The following is a 20,213-nucleotide window of genomic DNA, read 5'->3' on the forward strand; positions in this document are numbered from 1 at the left end:
AAGTATTACCTCCTTCTTGAATTTCTTCTCCTGTAAGCTCTTTTATCCCTAGATTCTAAAAGTATTTTTCCCATCGCTATCCATTTCCATTTTTATGGCCTCTCCTTGGCAAGGAGGGGATGCTTCTCTATATTTTCCCACTCTTGTGAGTAAACAAATAAGATTTTGTCTTTTCCTTCACTCTTTTATTTGGAGGGCAGGGGTGGGGTGGGGGTAGTGGGATTTTTTTTCTTTTTTTGCTTGTTCTATGCATTTTATCTTTAAACTAGTGAACTAAACAAATCTATTCCTCAGTCTTGGAGACTAAAAATAGGTGAAAATTTAAAAATAATTGTTGTAGTTACACATACAAGAAATCTAAATAAACACTTAATCTAAAGGGATCTGATAAAAGTAGGCTAAAATTAATAGTCACCAAAATTGGATGGACGATTATATTAAAAAACTGAAATGTACATAGGCTTTGCTCCCAAAATATAAAGCCAAAAAAAACCAACAAAAAATTAATCTACTAGTAAATTAGCTAATAAGATTCCACTTTTTACAATATAACAAACTTCCCAAGACTGAAGATGAGAAAAGAATGACTCTTTACTTACTTGTAAGGTTTCTTGACTTCAGTAATGAGTCATAATGGTAAAAACTCAAAACCAGGCCTCCCATGAATCTGTGGGCGGATCCTTCAGAGCTGTGAGTAACCTGTTCCTAGACCAGAAGAATGCAATAAGTAGCTGCCATGTCTTCTCCTTGACTCTTGATATTCCCATTGCATGATACCCTCCACATCCTTGATTTCATGGTACAATCTCCAAATTTTCCACCTAGCTCTCTAGACTGAGCTCCAGAATTAAATATCCAGAGCATGTAAATGGTATTGCAGAACACATGACTCCTAGCACAACTCATTCTGTTCTAGTACACAGACATTATATATTGGTATCTGCAAATTATTGAATAGTCTTCACAATATCTCTATCTATATATATTTTTTTCGAGAAATAAGGACTAAATATCTGAATGAAATAGATGATATCTCTTTGAGGACTGGGTTCATATTTTATCCACCTTTGTATGTTCAGTGTCCAGCAGAGTAAATAGCACATGGTAAGCTCTCCGAAAACCTGGTAGCAATCTTCAATATCTCTCTCTTCTTCATCCCTCACAGTTCATCACAGCTACAGTTGGCATCCATTGCTCCAGCAGCTTCCTACCAGTTGCAACTTCAGAATTTCTTTTTGGAAGGGTTTAGGAATAGCAATCTGGAGGGAAGGAGAAGAGGGAGCCCTCCATGACCTGGTCTCCTATCTTTTCGCTTTATCTGTGGACACTCTCATCACTGAGGTTCAAAGTTCACAGTTGATGGCAGTTATCTGAACACTTCATGCCTCTTCACACCTTCAGGACCATTGCTCATGATGTTTCTTCTTCATATGCTCACCCAAGCATTTCCCACCTGGCAAAGTCTTACTAAGACTTCACAACTCTGCTCAAGTTTCATCTTTTGGAAGCCTTCCCTGCAAACCGTTAAATTGAGCTAATTGCCTCTCATTTGAGCTGTCTGTACAAACTTCATCTCTCGGCTCTCACCACGTTAAATTTTCGGTATTTTTTTTATGTGTCTACGGTAGGCACCGTTATTAGCATTATTTAACAGATAACAAACTGAGGCAGAGAAAGGTTAAGCAACTTTTGCAAGGTCACCAGCTAGTAAGGAGCAGAGCCATGATTCACACTTAAGCGCTCAGATTTTAGAGCTCCCACTCCAAGGCATAAAATTCCCAAGGATAGGGACAGTGCCTTACTCATGTTTGCATCCGTAGTTTCTGCTATGGTGCCTACCACATGAATGCAATAAATGTCAAACTAAACTGCATTTGTTGAGTTCTGCTTAAGAGTTTAGGAATTTCAAAAATGACTGAGATACTATCCTTCCCCTCAAAGAAGCTCATGCCCTAGTGAGGTTAGGGAAGATTGGTAAAACACTCGACTAACAGCATATAATGAACTAAATAGAAAGTAACTGAGAATTGAGTAGCTTATACTTAGAAACAATGATATTAGAACGTTGACGACCCTCTTTAGCATCTTATCCCAGCAGCATGGACATGGAAACTTCCTGGAACTCATGGTTGTATGAGAAATCAAATAAAATGGATGTTGACCAGTAAACTGTTGGAAGTCAAACTGGAAGATATCAAGTGGTCACCTCTAAGACTCTGGTCCAGGCTGTTCCCTGTTTACTGGTTTACCATACCAGTTATGAACCTACTGTGAGCCACACACTTGTAGTAGGAGTAGCATTGCAAAGAATAATTACTGCAATAAAGATCTAGTAGGCACGCTGGTGGAATTGGCAGATGGCTCCAAAAACTAAGATTAGGTAATAGGATAGACATGAGAGTGAAGAATCCAAACGATTCAATTAGCTGGAACAATGGGCAAAACCAACAAGATGACATTTTAACTATAAGATTTTCTATTGATATTTTTGAAAAATCAGTTGTCCGAGAAAATGGTAATAATAATTGTTACTTTAAAAGACCCAGAGGGGCGTCCTGGTGGCTCAGTTGGTTAAACATCTGACTTTGACTCAGGTTATGATCTCCCAGCTCATGAGTTTGAGCCCCATGTCAGGCTCTGTGCTGACAGCTCAGAGCCTGGAACCTGCTTCAGATTCTGTGTCTCCCTCTCTTTCTCTGTCCCTCCCCACTTATGCTCTGTCTCTCTCTCTAAAAAATAAACATTAAAAAAATTTTTTAAAGACCAAGAAATTTCAGTTGGCCTTAATCTTAACTCTGGGCTGTAGCTGCTAAAAAGAAAAATTGCACTATCTTTGGCTGAACTAGTATGAGTACAGCGTCTGGATCAAAGGAGAGACAGGCCAATATTCTACACTGCTTAGACTATACCTCGGCTACTGTATTCAGTTTGGGGAATAATAGTTTAAGAGACACCGACAAACCAGAGTCCAGAGAAGCACAAGAAGGAAGGGTAGTGGGCTAGAAACATAATTAAGTAGACAGTGAATTTGGGAATGTTTTGCTTGGACCCCTGAAGAAAGAACATGATGGTAGGTGTGTGTCTGCTTGTGAAGTCTTGTACCAGGTAAAAGAACTAAAACTGGATATAAGTCAGAAGCAGCTTTGAAGCTAACATGAGGGCATATTTTCTACGGAAATGAACTGTTGCACATAGATTACATGTGAGACATGTAATGAAGCATGAAGCAGGAAACCATTGGTTGACATCATCTGTCAAGTGTCTAGAGATTTCTGTATCAGAAGGGAAGATAGACTCCCTATGATACTCTGAGATCCCTTTCAAATTTAGGATCCTAAGAAAACCTGTTGTCTGGGAGGAGATAGAAAAATTTTCAAATTATTTTCAAAGTTTAGGGAGAATCCCATGTTTTTCATTTAGAGAAGATCCATCACAGCTAAAACTAAACTTGAAAAATTGAAGCCAGAACATGGCTCCCCATCCTTTAAAAGAACCAAAGAAAGCCTTGTTTAAATAGCGTCCATCCTCTAGTTTTATTTTCATAATCGTTTCTTAAACATAGTGGCACCCACATGTTCATTAACTTGACAGATCGATGCATATTTGGGGAATACCTGTATTTTATAAGCATCAGAAGCTATTTTAATTGGCACAGGTGAGTGATTGGGACTTTCTCATGTACATTCTTCCTTGTGTAATATAAAAAGAAAAGCATTCGTTTTAGCTTTGTAATCTCTTTTTTCTAAGCAAAGTCCTCCAATAAAGTCTCCACCAGGTTTCAGTTTTGAACTAAATCTGAATTCAGTCCTGAGCTGCCTGCTATGTTGACTTTTATTCTGTCCTAAAACAATAAAACAGTAAAAATGCAGATGTTGTTCACGATCAAGGAAACATGGCACATATCTTGTTTTTCAAGTTCATGGACTATCAGTTTCAGGAACATACGTACAGCACTGTGAACCATGAAGTTTCCCCTCACATTTCAAATCACTCTTGCGTTAACTCTTTGCTAACTCCTCTCCACATTTTTGTTCTAAGTTCAGTATGTTCTAGAATTCATTCTTATCTCAGCTTCTCATCATCTTTCTTAATTGTTTATATATATACATGCTTTTGCCTTTTGGCATGTTATCTTAACATCTGTTTACTAACTCAATGGCAAATATAATGGATTCACAGCATTAACTGGGTATATTGCATTTTAAAGGTCAAGCAAGTAGGAAATCTGGTATCCAGAGTGCTCTCCCTCATTGATAATAAAACTGGAGATGAAAAACTATGGGAATTGTATGAAACCTCTCTTGTCTCCTTTTTTCCCTTTTATCTTACTTTCTTTTTCCTGATTGGTGGTGGTGGTGGTGGTGTGTGTGTTTGGGGAGAAAAAAAGAGGAGAGGGAAAAGGGGGAGAGAGAAAGAGGAGAGGAAAACAAGAGTTGGATAATATTAATAATTTCTAAAACGTATATAGCTGTCATTTGACGCAAAAGCACATAAGAGACACTTAGGGAAAGAACTGCAGAGGGAAAAGTAGATCTCTTGGACTGAGGAAACTGAGCTGAATCACAGATTCCAAGATTGCAATACTCTTAGTCCACATAGTCTGTCCAGGGTTCTATTTACAGCCTACCGTAATTTTCAGTGGTGCACCTGCTGCATTTCCAAGGGGGCAAGGTTTATTTTTGGCACAGCTCCTCCTACTTCTCTCCTATCCATGGCTTCTCTTCCTCTGACCTCCAGACACTCAGCATCCTCGCACTGATCTCTCATTTGCCAAAAACCTGTTGGTACTCCCTGCCATCTCCTCCTCCTCTTTCCAGCCCCAAATCGAGTCCTATTTCCAGACTCTGCAAGGAAGTGGTTGGCCTGGTTATCTGATTAAAATAATCTGATGGAGAAGACTCTTAATTTCTGTTCAAAAGATGTACTTTAAAGGCAGAGGTTGTTAGCTTTAGATGGGTCTCTATTTGCATTTTGGGGTTCTTATGTAAATAGCTTTGCATCAGGTTCCCAAAGGAACCCAACCCCAGAGCATTTATAACACATTACTCTAACTGGCAAAATGTATATAGGAACTCTTTTTGAACCACGGTATGGATGTGGGCTCCTGGTATAGTGATAAAAACCCTCATACTACTCTCCTCAATCCAGAAACCTGTCTGACAACCTTCCTTCTCACTTTTGCAAACAACATAATTCACAGTGGAATAAGGTATTGCATGCACAATACCTTATTGAAGGACAGAAAAACAGCGGGTGGCAGGCCCAAGAACCAACTGATCCTACATGAAGAATATTAATAATATAAAATGTATACATATACACATTAAATTTTCATTTAAAAACTAAAACAGAAGCTGCAAGAACAATACAATATCTACCATAAACCCCTTATCTAGATTTATCAGTTGAACATTTTGCCACATGATCTATCTTTGTTAAACCATTTGAGAGTAAGTTACAATAGCAAAAATACTCCAGTGTGTGTCTCTTAATAAGGGCACTCTATTTCATAACCACAATTACAAAATTCAAAAGGCTTAATTAACATTTAAACAAAACTATTATCTATTATACAATCCATATTCAAATTTGAACAATTGTCCTGAAAATATTCCTTTATAGCACGTTTCTTACAATTCAAAATTACATGTTGGCTTTAGTGACAAGTCTCTTTACTTAAATCTATAATGGGTTTTCAGCCTTTATCATTCATGACACTGACTTTTTTTTTTTTTTTTGAGTATAGGCCAATGGATGAGTAGACTATCTCTTAATTTGCATTTTTCTAATTGTTTCATTGTGATTAGATTCAGAACATGGATTTTTGAGTGAGATACTATATAAGAGACACTGTATCCTTGTCAGTATCTCACATCGGAAGGCACATCATGTCATTTTTATCCCATAAGTGGTGACGTTAACTTTGATTATTAGGGTGTTGTCTATCAGATTTCTCCACTGTAAAGGTGCCATTTTGTCACTTTGTAATGAATAAGAAACCTGAGGATACTTTGAGAGTGTGTAAATATCCTGTCTCAGGGATTTTAACATCTATTTTATAATTTTTAAATCTATTGAGAATTCCGTATCTGAATCAATTATTATTATAATGGTTGCAAAATGGTGATTTCCTACCATTTCTTCCAGTGCATGAACTGTCAAAAAGTTATTTCTCCCCCCACCTTTATATTTATTTAACAGTTTAAGATTAAATATGCACTTGTGTATTCTTTTTTGAATTATGACACAATGAATTTCATTTTTATCATTATTCATTCCTGGTGCTCTAATTGTCCCGGTCTTGGTATGTGGAGTTAGCGTCAAACCGGCTCGTTTCCTTTTGATGTGTGCTCACCATTCTTCGAAAATCTTGCTCCCTGGCACAAGACCTTCAAGGACATTTTATACTTTCCATCTTTCTGACCTCGAATCAGCCATTTCTTCAGAGTCTGGTTCCTTTTCGTAGCGATTGGCATTTAGAAAGCAAGATCTGGCGCCATGTAATATATTTCAAATATTACAAGAACATTGTTCCTGTTTCCTTGGGCCGCCACATGGAAGACTGGTGTGCGGTGATTTGCAATCCTAATTCTACCATGATCTGCATGACCCTGGCAATTCCCTTCATTCTTTGGGGCTTGATTCATCATCTGAAAAGAAATTGGATTAGACAGGTATTTCTTAACCTTTTCAGGGTCACCAACACGTTTGCGAATCCGACAAAAGCTACGGTCCCATCTCCCCACAGACCATCTCCAGAAAGCAAACATTCGCATACATTTTAGGCGGGCTGAGACTGAAGCCCATGTGAGGCTCCAAATCCCTGGATTAAGTGATCTCTAGTGTCTTTGCAAACGCTGACATTCTGTGTGTCTGTAAGCGACCCTGCTGCTATCAGAATGATTCCTCAGAGACCTCAAAAGGTGGAGGGATTTCTACAAAAACAGACGAGAAAAGGATACAAAGAAAGGAGCCTGTGAGCTACGCGTCGCTCAGCCACAGTTCTTGCCCGGTGCCAAACGCAGTCACAGGTGAGCGGTTTTGGCGGGAAGCTCCCCAGGTAGGCGGAGAACGCCGAGGCAGGGGAAGGAGACCGCAGACCCGGGCCAGGTCTCTGCACCCCTCCGTTCCGCCCACCAGGGCTCGCTCTTGCCCTTCGTCTGGGTGGCCGAGGAACTGGGCGGGCCAGGCGGCGACCCCGCCCCTGGCAGCCGCGAGGCAGTCGAGAACCCCGGGCACCGGAGTCCGGAAAGAACGCGCCGTCCAGGCCCCGCCCGTCTTCCCTCCCTCCCTCCCTCCCTCCCCGCCGCCGACGTCGGCGGTGCTCCGGTCGCCATGGTGACCAATCGAGGCCCGGGCCCGCCCCCGCCTCCCAGCCCCGGCCCCCTGACGTCGGCGCACGTCAGCGGCGGCGCGCGCCTGGCTGGGCCCTGCGGAGCGGGAGGGAGTGAGCGAGGGAGCGAGCGGAGCGGCGTCGCCGGAGCCCAGCCGCGCCGCCGGCCCGCCAGCCCGCGCTCCAGTCCGCCGTGTCTAGCAGCGGGGCCCAGCATGGTCATGGCGGATGGCCCGAAGCACTTGCAGCGCGGGCCGGTCCGGGTGGGGTTCTACGACATCGAGGGCACGCTGGGCAAGGGTAACTTCGCTGTGGTGAAGCTGGGGCGGCACCGGATCACCAAGACGGAGGTGCGGCCCGGGGCTCGGCGGGAGCGTCCGAGGCGAGGGTCCGGGAGCGGAGCTGTTGGCCGGGAGGGGCGGCTGCAGCGGGGGGTTGGGGTGGGGGGGGGGCCGGGTCTCCAGCTGAGGCGAGGGGCCTGGGACAGTGAGGACCTGGGAGGTTCAGGGGGTCGGTGAGCGCCGAAGGGCTCGGGGCCCGCTCCCCGGGAGTCGAGTGTCGTCCGATCAGTAGTAACCCGACCAGCCGGGGCTTTGCCTTTTCTACGCCGCCCTCGGTGGCCACACAGAATTTCGCCCAGAGCCTCCCACCCGGGCCGTGACCTGGTCCGTGGCCTCGGCTCCAGAGCCCAAGTTCCGCGTCTTCCCTGCTTTCAGCTGGGGGTGGGGTGGGAGGGGAAGTCTGGGTGCTCCCGGGCTGCGCGGCGAGGGACGGGGCCGCCTGCGCCCGGACTCCCGCGACGGGGCATCGCGCGGCCCCCATGACCGGGGCGCCCCTCCTTGGCCCGGCGAGGACGGGGGGCCCCCGGTGGCCGGGAATGCCCGGCCGGCCATTGTCCATCTCGTCTCCCTGCTTTTGCCCGACAGCGTCTCGGATCTGGTGTCAGCCTCGCTTGATCTCGTGCCTGAGGCATTTCCATCTAATACTCCAGACAATAGAACTGGTGTTAAAATGGTCATCCCTTGCCTTTTGCACAGTCGGTGGCTCGGTCTTTCTTCGCCTAGGTTGTCCCTTTACCAGGTGTGCGTTCTGGCTGCGAAGACGCGTTCCTTAAGCCACATCTGAGGCCGCCTCTCTACTCCTAAAGCCCTCGACTGCTTCCCGACGCCGAATCCTGCATCCCCCCCCCCCTCCGCTGCACATTCTAATGCACCGCACATATCTTCTCACGAGTCTCTGTTCTTACCTAACCCGCCCCCCTTCCTTTCACTGCCTCAAGCTGCTCTCCTCAGGGTCTCTATTTTAAGACGTGCAAATTAAATACTTCAGAAAAACAGTTGAAACAAAACCATTCTTTAGAATAAAACCTTGTGTTTTTGACGTACTCTACCCTGCCTTATTGTAGTTGGTCTGGAGTTTCGTCCTTTTTCAGTATTTTTTTTTTCTACCCGGTTTTCATCCTATTCAGTTTTTCCCCTTATTAGTGCAAATGCACTACAGCTTGAATATGCAATAACCTAGGACTTTTTTTTTTTTTTTTTTTTTTCCCAGAATGGCTATGTAAGGTGAAGGACATTTGAAAACTTGAGTCATTTTTGTTGCTGTTGTTCTTGGAAGTTTTGCTTAATGTGAAGGAGTCCATTTCCAAAAAGTAGGGGCATCTGGCCTTATGTCATCTTCAGTTTTTGTCCCCCCCCCCCCCCCACTAGTCCTGAGGGATTCCGAATCTGACTTATTTTTTTGGTATCAGGACCAAGGTCACAAATTTACCATTGTTACCAATTATGCTAAGTTTGTAATGATAAATAATGGGACTGTAATGAGATTACTTAATCCTGATCCCAGCATTGCTAAAAATGAAGAAATTGATGCCATCCCTCTAAAGAACCATGGCCTAATGCCTTGCTCTTTCCCCATAAATTACATTAAAAGAAGGCATTTTTAATTGTATATGAGCCCTTGCTTACGGACTCTAAAAATCGAACCAATTGTGCGTTAAAAAAAACGTCTACAGAACTTCTGAACATTTTTTATGTGGTTCAATTCCAAACCCATTAGTTCATAATTTTTTTTCTCATCAGCTTTTAACAGTTTAATTAATTCAGCTGTTATTTATTAGGTCGAATTTAGATAATACGGTATCGATTTAAGAACTGTTTATGTGGAGCTGGTGTGAGTGACACTTTAGCTTGAGGTTGACAGTTTAAACCGAGTGCCTTTTAAACTGATAAATCTGGTGGAGCTAGGGGGCACTGTGGAGCAGTACGGTGGTTTGGCTATCAGATACTGAGATCGATGCCTTTGTAATTGAAGGCACAGGTTGGATCCTGAAAGATCGCTCAGATCCTCGTATACATGTGTAAAATGATTTAATTTAAAAGCTCAATTTCTAGTCCACAGAACCCACCTGTCTCCCTTTGCTTTTCAAAAGAAGGTGGCCTTGGGGCACCTGGGTGGCTCAGTCGGTTAAGCCTTGGACTCGGTTTCAGCTCACATTCTGACCTCATGGTTGGTGGGTTCCAGCCCCTGGTGGGGCTCTGCCCGGACAGTGGGGAGCCTGCTCGGGATCCTGGCTCTTTCCCTCCCTCTCGCTCTCTGCCCCTCCCCCGCTCATGCTCTGTCAGTCTCTCTCTCTGTCTCAAAAAAAAAAATAAATAAACTTAAAAAAAGGTTTTTAAAAAAGGTGCCCTTAACATATAATAACAAATAATGTGAATTTAAGATGGGTGCATGTTCCTGGTAATTTGGTGTGAGTGGCGATTTTAAAGTTGAGAGGAATGAGGGAAATAGGAAGGTAGTGAAGAGAAAAAGTTCTTGTAGATCTGAAGTTTTGGAGAGTTGCTCTGTGAACTTTCTCTGTAATTTGCATTAAGAATTGTTTAGCAACAGCACTGATACAGTTGTTTCTTAAAGTATACTATTAATGAGGATTTTTAAAGCAGTGTTTGTTATCTTCTTTTGCTGGATAAGTATTTGTGTCTTCAATCAATACAGCTACCTCAAATACTGTAAATAAGATGGCTAGTGGCACCCTTAACGTTTTATTTATTATTTTAGGTTCTCATTGCTGAACGTATTACAGTAATTACAGTGAGAGAAATTAAAGTGGTGTAAAGAACAATATCAGATAAATACCATGATCGTACTTACGCTTATAGAAATTTCTTCAATGTAGTATGTCTTAAAATCAATGTAAGTTTGTGTTTTAAAACTTAGAGGTCTTGTTTTCCAAGTTTGAACCCATAGCAAATTTTAGGACTTAATTTAAATGTCTGTGTGATGAAAAATTGGACCCCGTTATTTTTTTTAATGTTTATTTTTTGAGAGAGAGAAAGAGAGAGGGGCAAGGAGAGAGGGAGAGGGAATCTCAAGCAGGCTCAGCTCTGTGAACGCAGAGCCCAAGGCAGGGCTCGATTCCAGGAACCCTGAGACCGAGACCTGAGCTGAAATGAGTTGTCTGCTTAACCAACTGAGCCACCCAGGCACTCCAGGGACCCTGTTATTTTCACTTGGCACTTCTCTGTCACTCGTTCTGAATCACGGAAGAATGATGTATTTTCTACACAGCTTGGGAGATCCAAGACTGTTTGCCTTTTAGGAAAAGAAAAATCAGTACACAAAAAGAGATCTTCATTTTGGTCTAATCTATCAAATAGCTTAACATTGTTTAAGAAATGTAATTACATTCTCATCTGAAGCAGTATTCTTATGTTAGATCTCTATGTAAATTTTGCACACAAAAGGCAAGGCAGGTGGTGGTAGAATCCAGCTTCCTAATATAATACTTCAGAAAAGCTTTGTAGTGTTGGTTTGTGGTTTATGAATTAGAGTAGCTAATTTTGTAAAATTAGCATAATGGGAAAAGAATAATAGCATTTAGACTGTTAAACTATTTTAGGCAATAGTGGTTGCTAGTTTGCTATGCTGTGTGTGTCCTTGAGTAGTGTTTTATTTTATGAATACTGTGCTAGCAAGGAATTGTTTCCTTCTAATTGTATGGCTAGTTTTTTTTGTTGGTTTTGTCTGTTAAATAAAATTCCAGAAAAGTTGTTTGTGCCCTTAAACTTTTTTTTTGTTTTGTATTAAAGAAATAGAGTCTTACTATAAAAAATAGAAAGAAGCATATAGTGTACAAAGAGTACATGTGTAATTCCTCCACCAGTGGGAGTAAATCATTCTTTTGACATATTTCCCTCTAGCCTTTAAAATTTTTTTCCATAGATGAGATCATATACTATATACACTTATATAAATTGTATCCTTTTTTCCATTTATCATTATAGCATATTTTGCTTAATATATCTAACTTCATAAAATATTTTTAGTAGCTGCATAGTGTTTCACCTAGTAGATGAATCCTCTTATTTAACAATTTTCTTATTAAACATTACATAATTTCCAGTTTTCACTTAGAGTAAATAATTTGCAGTGAATAATCTTTGTATATGTAACTCTGTGCATTTTTTCCTGGGGGGAGGGAGCAGGAGTGGGTAGTGAAATTTGGAGGTGAATTCCTAGAAGGGAAATTACCAAGTGAGAAGATACTATTTTCACATTAAAAAGTAGTATGTATTATCAAATCAATCATGTTTATAATCGAAAAATTTTAAAGTATAGATAATGAAAAGAATTACCCATAATATCACCACCCCAAAATAACCATTAGTTATTGTCAGATTTTTTCTGTGACAGATAATTAAATTTCCCTCAATACCGTTCCTCTTGTATTGCTTAGCTAAAGAGCATGTAAGTGTGTGGTTTGTGGAATCTTGAAGCTGTTTCACAGAGGTTCTGAAATTCAGTGTTGGGCTACTTACTTATCCTTAAGAGAACCTGGAATGCAAAACTGATAGCAAGGACAGCCTGAAAACTGGTTTGTTTCTTTGTTTGTTTGTTTGTTTTCACTGAAAAGCTGTCTGTGTGCATTTTGGGGCTTTTAAGTTTAGGCATAATTCTGTACTACCTTAAAATATATTTTTATAGCTTTCCAAATAGTTAAATTATCAAAATTGCATTTTTAGAGCAAGGGTAGAAACGAGAAGATATTATACTCTGATCACAATATTTCTTGAAGAAGAGAACTTAACTTTTTTTTAATACATTTGAATTTTATATTTTGCTTTAAAGTTTTAAGACTCCTCTCAATAGTCTTAGTAATAATCTTGTGCGGTGAAATATTCCATATTTAGCAGCAGTACTATGTACAACAGAAGGACTTGTTTTTACCAAATAGTATTATCACTAGTATTTATATCTGGGCCTATGTATGGTCTTTATAGTGTGTTGAAACGAAAATTACATTTGTCGTGGAATATATATGCTTTATTAGAAACTGTTCTCTAGTTTCTTGGCACCCCAGGCAAGTAATAGTTGGCAAATTATTCTGCTAAATATTGCTCAAAATGATCTGTTCTTTTGAGGGAGTAGTTGGGGACAAACATCCAAAATAGAAATTGTGTAAATTTTTATATTCTGGAGAAATTTTTAACTTTAACAGAGTTTAATGTGTTCTGATTCTAATTCTCCTGGGAAATTCTCTCTCAATATCAGGCAATTAAGAAAACATTTATTTGGAAATGACTGAAACTGGCCTCTCTTCCTGGATTCATATGATGACATATGACTTACGGGTCACTGCTGATGGCAGAGGCAGTTTCCTTGGAGCCAACTGGAGTCCAGAAATTCACTAAGATCATTCTTTGCTATTTAGTGTACCTAGCACTTCTTTCACCTTCTACATCCATATTTTTGAAAAAATGGTTTTTTTTAAATGTATTTATATGCCTTTATACAGAAGGTTTGTGGAGAATGCTTTCTCACCCTTCAAAGAGAAATAGCCAGTACATATCTAGTTTGAGATTTTCAAAAGAATGAAAAGACAATTACTTTTAGGGATTTCATCAGAAGATCATTTTAAAAAACATTTAAAAACACTTTAACAGTTAAAGTGATAAATCTTGGATGAATTAGACTGAAAAATGATGCTAAAATTTAAGTTCTTCTCTAAGATAGGCATAGTATTTATGTGTGTTCCCCAATAACATGAGGAACACATGTTCATTGTAGACATTGTTGAAAAGAGAAGAAAATAAACATCTTTAATGCCACCATCCAGACCAGGTACATCACCGCTATTAATATTTGGTTCATATCCTCTTAGATAGGCATAGTATTTATGTGTGTTCCCCAATAACATAAGGAACACATGTTCATTGTAGACATTGTTGAAAAGAGAAGAAAATAAACATCTTTAATGCCACCATCCAGACCAGGACATCACCGCTATTAATATTTGGTTCATATCCTCTTAGATAGGCATAGTATTTATGTGTGTTCCCCAATAACATAAGGAACACATGTTCATTATAGACATTGTTAAAAAGAGAAGAAAATAAACATCTTTAATGCCACCATCCAGACCAGGACATCACCGCTATTAGTATTTGGTTCATATCCTCTTAGTTGTTCACATATATTTTATATGTTAGTAATGAAATTGATATTGTCTATACATATGTTTGTTTTTTTTTTTTTTTTACTTAATGACTTACCATTTCCCCAAGTTAAAAAAAAAAAAAAAGTCTAAAGCGTGGCTAATTAGTATCCTTACATATGACTGTATTTTATTTGATCAATTTCCTATTATTGAACATTTAGATTATTTCCCTCTCTTGCTGTTTCACTTTCTAAGATAATGTTTCAGAAAGCATTCCTGTATATTTATATATCTGTATCTATATCTATCTCTGTGTGCTTATCTGATTTTTCCCTCAGAGTAATCCCATGGTAATGTACTTTCCTAGGTCAAGGAGTATGTCCTTACATCTATGTTACGGCATGAGATGCCAAATTACCCTCTAGAAAAGTAGCACCTGTTAAGTTTCACCAGGAAGAAATCATTTGCCAGGAATATTGATTTTTAACATTTTTCTCAGTTGATAGGGGAAAATAATATTTTTTATTCGAATTCACATATCTGATTTAATATTTTTTATTTACTTTGATTATATGGTTTTATTTTATTTTTGATGTTTTATTTATTTTTGAGAGAGAGAGGGAAAGTGAGCAGGTGGGCAGGCAGGGAGGACCAGAGAGAGAGGGAAACACAGAATCCAAAGCAGGCTCCAGGCTTGAAAAAGCTGTCAGCACAGAGCCTGACAGGGGGTCCAACTTAACGAGCCTTAAGATAATGACCTGAGCGTAAGTCAGACAATAACTGACTGAGCCACCCAGGCACCCCAATTACATGGTTTTTATAAGATATGTTATTTCTTTTGTAAATTGCGTTTTTATCCTTTGGCCCATTTTTTAAAATTGAGTTGTCATTTTTTTGATTTGTTTAAATAATTTTTAAGATAGAGTATTTTTAATCATTTCTTTTATAGTCATGATAATCCTCGGTTCAGTTTCTATGGATCTAAAAATGTAGTGACATTTACCTTTTCTCCAATCTGTTTTCCTTACCCACCATTAGAAAAGTCAAATGAAATCTTCATGAGAATTTATTTCATTATATAAATTCTTACACCTTAAAAGTCAAATTTTAAGTTGGAAAAAAGTCTAATTTATTTCAACTTAAAAGGTAGAGAACTCCATGTTTTACTACTGACTTTTACTGCTTTCAGAAACCCTTTCACTGTGGGACCACTCAGTCATGTTGACTTGTCAGCCAAATGTTCTGATTCCACCCATGATTTGATATATAAGCTTGTAAAGTGCATTTAATGTTTAATTTCAAAGATTTATATGGTAAGAATAATGCTCTTTGGTACTTCAGAAGAACTGTATACAATTGGTATATTAGTGGCAAATAGTGCTGAGGCAAATGTTACCTGAGACAGTAAACATAGGTTGATCCCTTCTGATTTGTTACTAGAAGAATAGCTCTTACTGTGTAACTTCCTTGTAAATTCCCCTAAAGTTACTTTTGTATGTGTGGCTTCTTTAAGTGGATAAGATGAATATTTCTTTAATGAGAAGTGAAAAATAATTTTTGTTAAATTATCAGAAAGACAGGATAACATTACCATTAAATTGCATTTTGAAAAGTGAAAAAATGTCTTTCATCCATCAGCTTAACACTGTTTCCTTTCTGCTCTTGCCTTTAATTGCTTATCTTCTGTACAAATTTGTATTTTACACGTTATTCCTTATATACACATTGCTTTTACTTTGTTGGAAACATTTTTCTATATGTAATCTTTTAATTAATGTTTAAATTTTATGAAATACCCATTTTATACAGAATTTAGAAAATAAAATGATTGATAGTTCACAGATGGGGAAGTTAGCATATGTGATAAAATCATTTCATTTTTTTCTGTTTTTCCTATTAGAAAAGTAATTCATGCTCATTGAAGAAAAATTTTCCAAAAAGTATAAAGCAGAAAAATAAAATAATCCCCAATGTTTTTCACACACTGGTAACATTTTTGTCATATTTGTATCTAATTTTCCCTGGTCTTTTTTTATACATACCTCCTGTTGAGAATTCACTTATATACCAGTTTTTTTTTTAAACATTTTTTTAAACATTTTTGTTCATTTTTGAGAGACAGAGACAGAGCATGAGTTGGGGAGGGACAGAGAGAGAGAGGGAGACACAGAATCTGAACCAGGCTCTCGGCTCTGAGCTATCAGTACAGAACCTGACATGGGGCTCAAGCCCACTAACCATGAGATCATGATCTGAGCCGAAGTTGGACACTTAACCAACTGAGCCTCCCAGGCACCCCTAAATACTAATGTTTTTAATTTAAAATTTTAGTCTAAGCACTTCTCTATATTTTTAAGAACTATTAATAATAGTTGTGTAACAGTCATAATATAAGCTTACTGTAACTTGAATAATTATTTCCCACTTACTGTTTCTGTTTCTATATTACAAATAATATTCATTGAACATATTTACAAATAAATCTTTATCATCGTTTTAGATTATTTCCTTCAAATAATTTCTGAGAAGTAGAATCCTTAAGCTAAATGCTGTGTGTGATTTTTTCTTAAGTGTAATTAACATGGTGTTATTACTTTCAGGTGTAGCATTTAATAATGATTCAACAATTCATACATTACTCAGCGTTCATCACAATAAGTGTACTTTTATCTTTTGATTTTAATTTTTTTTATTTGAGTGTAGTTGATACACAATGCTTCATTACTTTCAAGTGTACAACTTAGTGATTTGACACGTTTACACATTATGCTACATTTATGCTACATATAGCTACCATCTGCCCCGTTACATCATCAATACGGTATCATTAACTGTATTCCTTATACTGTGACTTTTATTTCCATGTTTTATTCATTCCATAGCTGGAAGCCTGTTTCTCCCTCTTTCTTTCACCCATTTTGCCCAATGCCCCACCCTCTTCCCCTCTGGCACCTCTCAGTTTGTTCTCTGTAGGTCTGATTTTGCTTTTTGTTCATTTGTTTTTGGTTTTTTTGGATTCCACTTATGAGTGGAGTCGTATCGTATTTGGAGATATGATGGAAGATACGAGGAAGGAGAGAATCCCCAGCAAGCTCTGCCCTGTCAGCGCAGAGCTGGACATGGGCTCGATCCCACGAACCATGAAATAGGGACCTGAGCCAAAATCAAGAGTTGGATGCTTAACCCACTGAGCCACCCAAGTGCCCCAATTTCATCCTTTTTTATGGCTGCATAATCCATTTTACATATACACACACATACTACATCTTCTTTAGCCATCTTTTGATGGACACTTACATTGCTTCCATATCTCAGCTATTGTAAATCATGCTGCAATAAACATAGGGTTACATGTATCTTTTCCAATTAGTGTTTTTGTTTTCTTTGGGTAAATGCCCATTAGTGGAATTACTGGATCATATGGTGTTTCTATTTTTAATTTTTGACTAACCTCCATACTGTTTTCCACAGTGGCCTTGCCAGTTTATATTCCCACCAACAGTGCACGAAGTTTCCTTTCTTCTCCAGATCCTCACCGACACTTGTTATTTCTTGTCTTTTTGATTTTAGCTCTTCTGACTGGTGTAAGGTAATAACTCATTTTGATTTTGATTTGCATTTCCCTGATGATGACTGATGTTGAGCATCTTTTCATCTGTCTGTTGGCCATCTGGATGTTGTATTTGGAACAATGTCTATTCAGGTCCTCTGCCCACTTCTTAATTGGTTTGTTTTTTTGGTGTTGAGTTGTATGGGGTTTTTATATAGTTTGGATATTAACCCCTTATCAGATACCTCATTTGCAAATATCTTCTCCCATTCAGTAGGTGGCCTTTTTGTTTTGTTGATGGTTTCCTTTGCTGTACAAAAGCATTTTATTTGGTATAGTCCTAATAGTTTATTTTTGCTTTTGTTTCCCCTGCCAAAGGAGACCTATCTAGAAAAATGTTTCTATGGCTGATGTCAGAGAAATTACTCCCTGTGTTCTCTTCTAAGATATTTATGGTTTCAGGTCTCACATTTAGGACTTAATCCATTTTGAGTTTTATTTTTGTGTATGATGTTAGAATGTGATCCAGTTTCATTTTTTTGCATGTAGCTGTCCAGTTTTCCCAGCACCATTTGTTGAAGATTATCTTTTCACCGTTGTATATCCTTGCCTCCTTTGTTGTAGAGTTGTTGGGTGTATTTCTAGGCTCTTGTTCTGTTCTGTTGGTGTATGTGTCTGTTTTTGTGCCAGTACCATACTATTTTGATTACTATAGCTTCGTGATATATCTTCAAGTCTGGGATTGTGATACCTCCAGCTTTGTTTTCTCTCTTAAGATTGCTTTGGCTACTTGGGGTCTTCTATGGTTCCATACAAATTCTAGTGTTTTTTGTTCTAGGTCTGTGAAAAATGTTACTGGTATCTTGATAGGGATTGCATTAAATTTATAGATTTCTTTGGATAATGGTATCTTGATAGGGATTGCATTAAATTTATAGATTTCTTTGGATAATATAGACAGCTTAATGTTGATTCTTCCCATCTACAAGCGTGGAGTATCTTTCCATTTGTTTGTTGTGTTCAGTTTTTCTTTCATCATTGTTTTATACTTTTTGGAGTACAGGTCTTTCACCTCCATAGTTAAGTTCATTCCTGTGTATCTTATTCTTTTTGGTACAATTGTAAATGGGATTGTTTTCCTAATTTCTCTTTCTGCTATTTCATTATTAGCCATAGAAATTCAGTAGATTTCTGTATATTAATTATATATCCTGTGACTTTCCTGAATCCATGTATCAGTTGTAGTAGTTGTTTGGTGATGCCTTTAGAGTTTTCTATTTCAAGTATGTCATCTGCAAATAAAGTTTTACTCCTTCCTTACGAATTTGGATGCCTTTTATTTCTTGTCTGATTACAGTGAGTAGGATATCCAGTACTATGTTGACTAAAAGTGGTTAAGAGTGGACATGCTTGTCTTGTTCCTGATCTTGGAGGAAAAGCTCCTAGTTTTTCACTACTGAGTATGATGTTAGCTGTGGATTTGTAGTATATGGACTTTGTTATATTGAAGTAGTTCCCTCTAAACCTATTTTGTTGAGAGTTTTTGTCATGAATGAAAGTTGTACTTTGCTAAATGCATTTTTTGCATCTTTTGAGATGATCATATGGTTTTTATCTTTTCTCTTGTTAATGCGATGCATCACCTTGATTGATTTGCAAATATTGAACCACCTTTGCATCCTTAGAATATATCCCACTTAATCATGCTGAATGATTTTTTAAAAATATTTATTTATTTTTGAGAGAGACAATGCAAGCAGGGGAGGGGCGGGGAGGGGGGGGGGGGAACAGATGATCCGAAGCAGGCTCTGCCCTGACAGCAGTGAACCCCATATAGGGCTCAAACTCACAAACTGTGATATCATGACCTGAACTGAAGTTAGATGCTCAGCCTAGTCAGATGCTCACCTGAGCCACCCAGGTACCCTGGTGAATGATTTTTTTTTTTTAATGTATTGTTCAATTTGATTTGCTTATATTTTGAATATTTTTGCATCTGTGTTCATCAGAGATAGTGGTCTATAGTTTTTGTATGTTGGTTTGTTTGTTTTTTGTATTGTGTTTTATCTGGTATTGGTATCAGGGTAATGTGGCCTCTTACAATGAATTTGGAAGTTTTCCTTCCTATTCTCTATTTTTGGAATAGTTTGAGAGGCATAGGTATTATGAACTCTTGTTTACATGTTTGGTAGAATTCACCTGTGAACCCATCTGGTCCTGGACTTTTTTTTTTGGGGGGGGGGGAGTTTTGTTGTTGTTGTTGATTTACTGATTGAATTTCATTGCCAGTTATCAGTCTGTTGAATATTCTGTTTCTTCTTGATTCCGTTTTGAAAGGTTATATGTTTGTAGGAATTTATCCATTTCTTCTAGGTTGTCTAATTTGTTGGCATAAAACTTTTTATAATCTCTTATAATTCTTTGTATTTCTCTGATGGTTATTTCTCCTCCTTCAATTCTGATTTTACTTATTTGAGCCCTTTTTTTTTTTTTTTTTTTTTTTAAGTCTGGCTAAAAGTTTGTCAGTTTTGTTGATCTTTTCAAAGAAGTGGCTCCTGGTTTCACTTTGATGCAATAGAGTTTTTGTAGTCTCTATTTCATTTATTTCTGCTCTATATTATTTTTTTCACTTCTACTGGCTTTGGGTTTTGTTCTTCTTTTTCTGTCTTCTCTAGGTGTAAGTATAGATTTTTATTTGAGATTTTTCTTGCTTCTTGAGGTAGACCTGTATTGCTGTAATCCTTCCTCTTAGAATAGCTTTTGTTGCATCTGAAAGATTTTGGACCATCGTGTTTTCATTTTCATTTGTTTCCATGCATTTTTTCATTTCCTGTTTGATGAATTGTTGGACCCATTTACAGTTTAGTAACATGTTCAGCTTCCATATATTTGTG

The 20,213-nt window shown here is 38.5% G+C and overlaps 1 protein-coding gene across 1 annotated transcript in view; it reads left to right on the forward strand.

Annotated features, from left to right (window-relative positions):
• Positions 1-7,465: 7,465 nt before the first annotated feature.
• Positions 7,466-20,213, forward strand: part of SIK2 (salt inducible kinase 2) — a 118,089-nt gene continuing 105,341 nt past the window's right edge. The window contains exon 1 of the mRNA XM_042959471.1: positions 7,466-7,683. Within this exon, the coding sequence (XP_042815405.1) occupies positions 7,549-7,683 (135 nt within the window). The 5' untranslated portion in view covers positions 7,466-7,548. The remainder of the gene's footprint in view (positions 7,684-20,213) is intronic.

This window comes from Panthera tigris, chromosome D1 (assembly GCF_018350195.1).
Source record: "Panthera tigris isolate Pti1 chromosome D1, P.tigris_Pti1_mat1.1, whole genome shotgun sequence".
Lineage (NCBI taxonomy): Eukaryota > Metazoa > Chordata > Mammalia > Carnivora > Felidae > Panthera > Panthera tigris.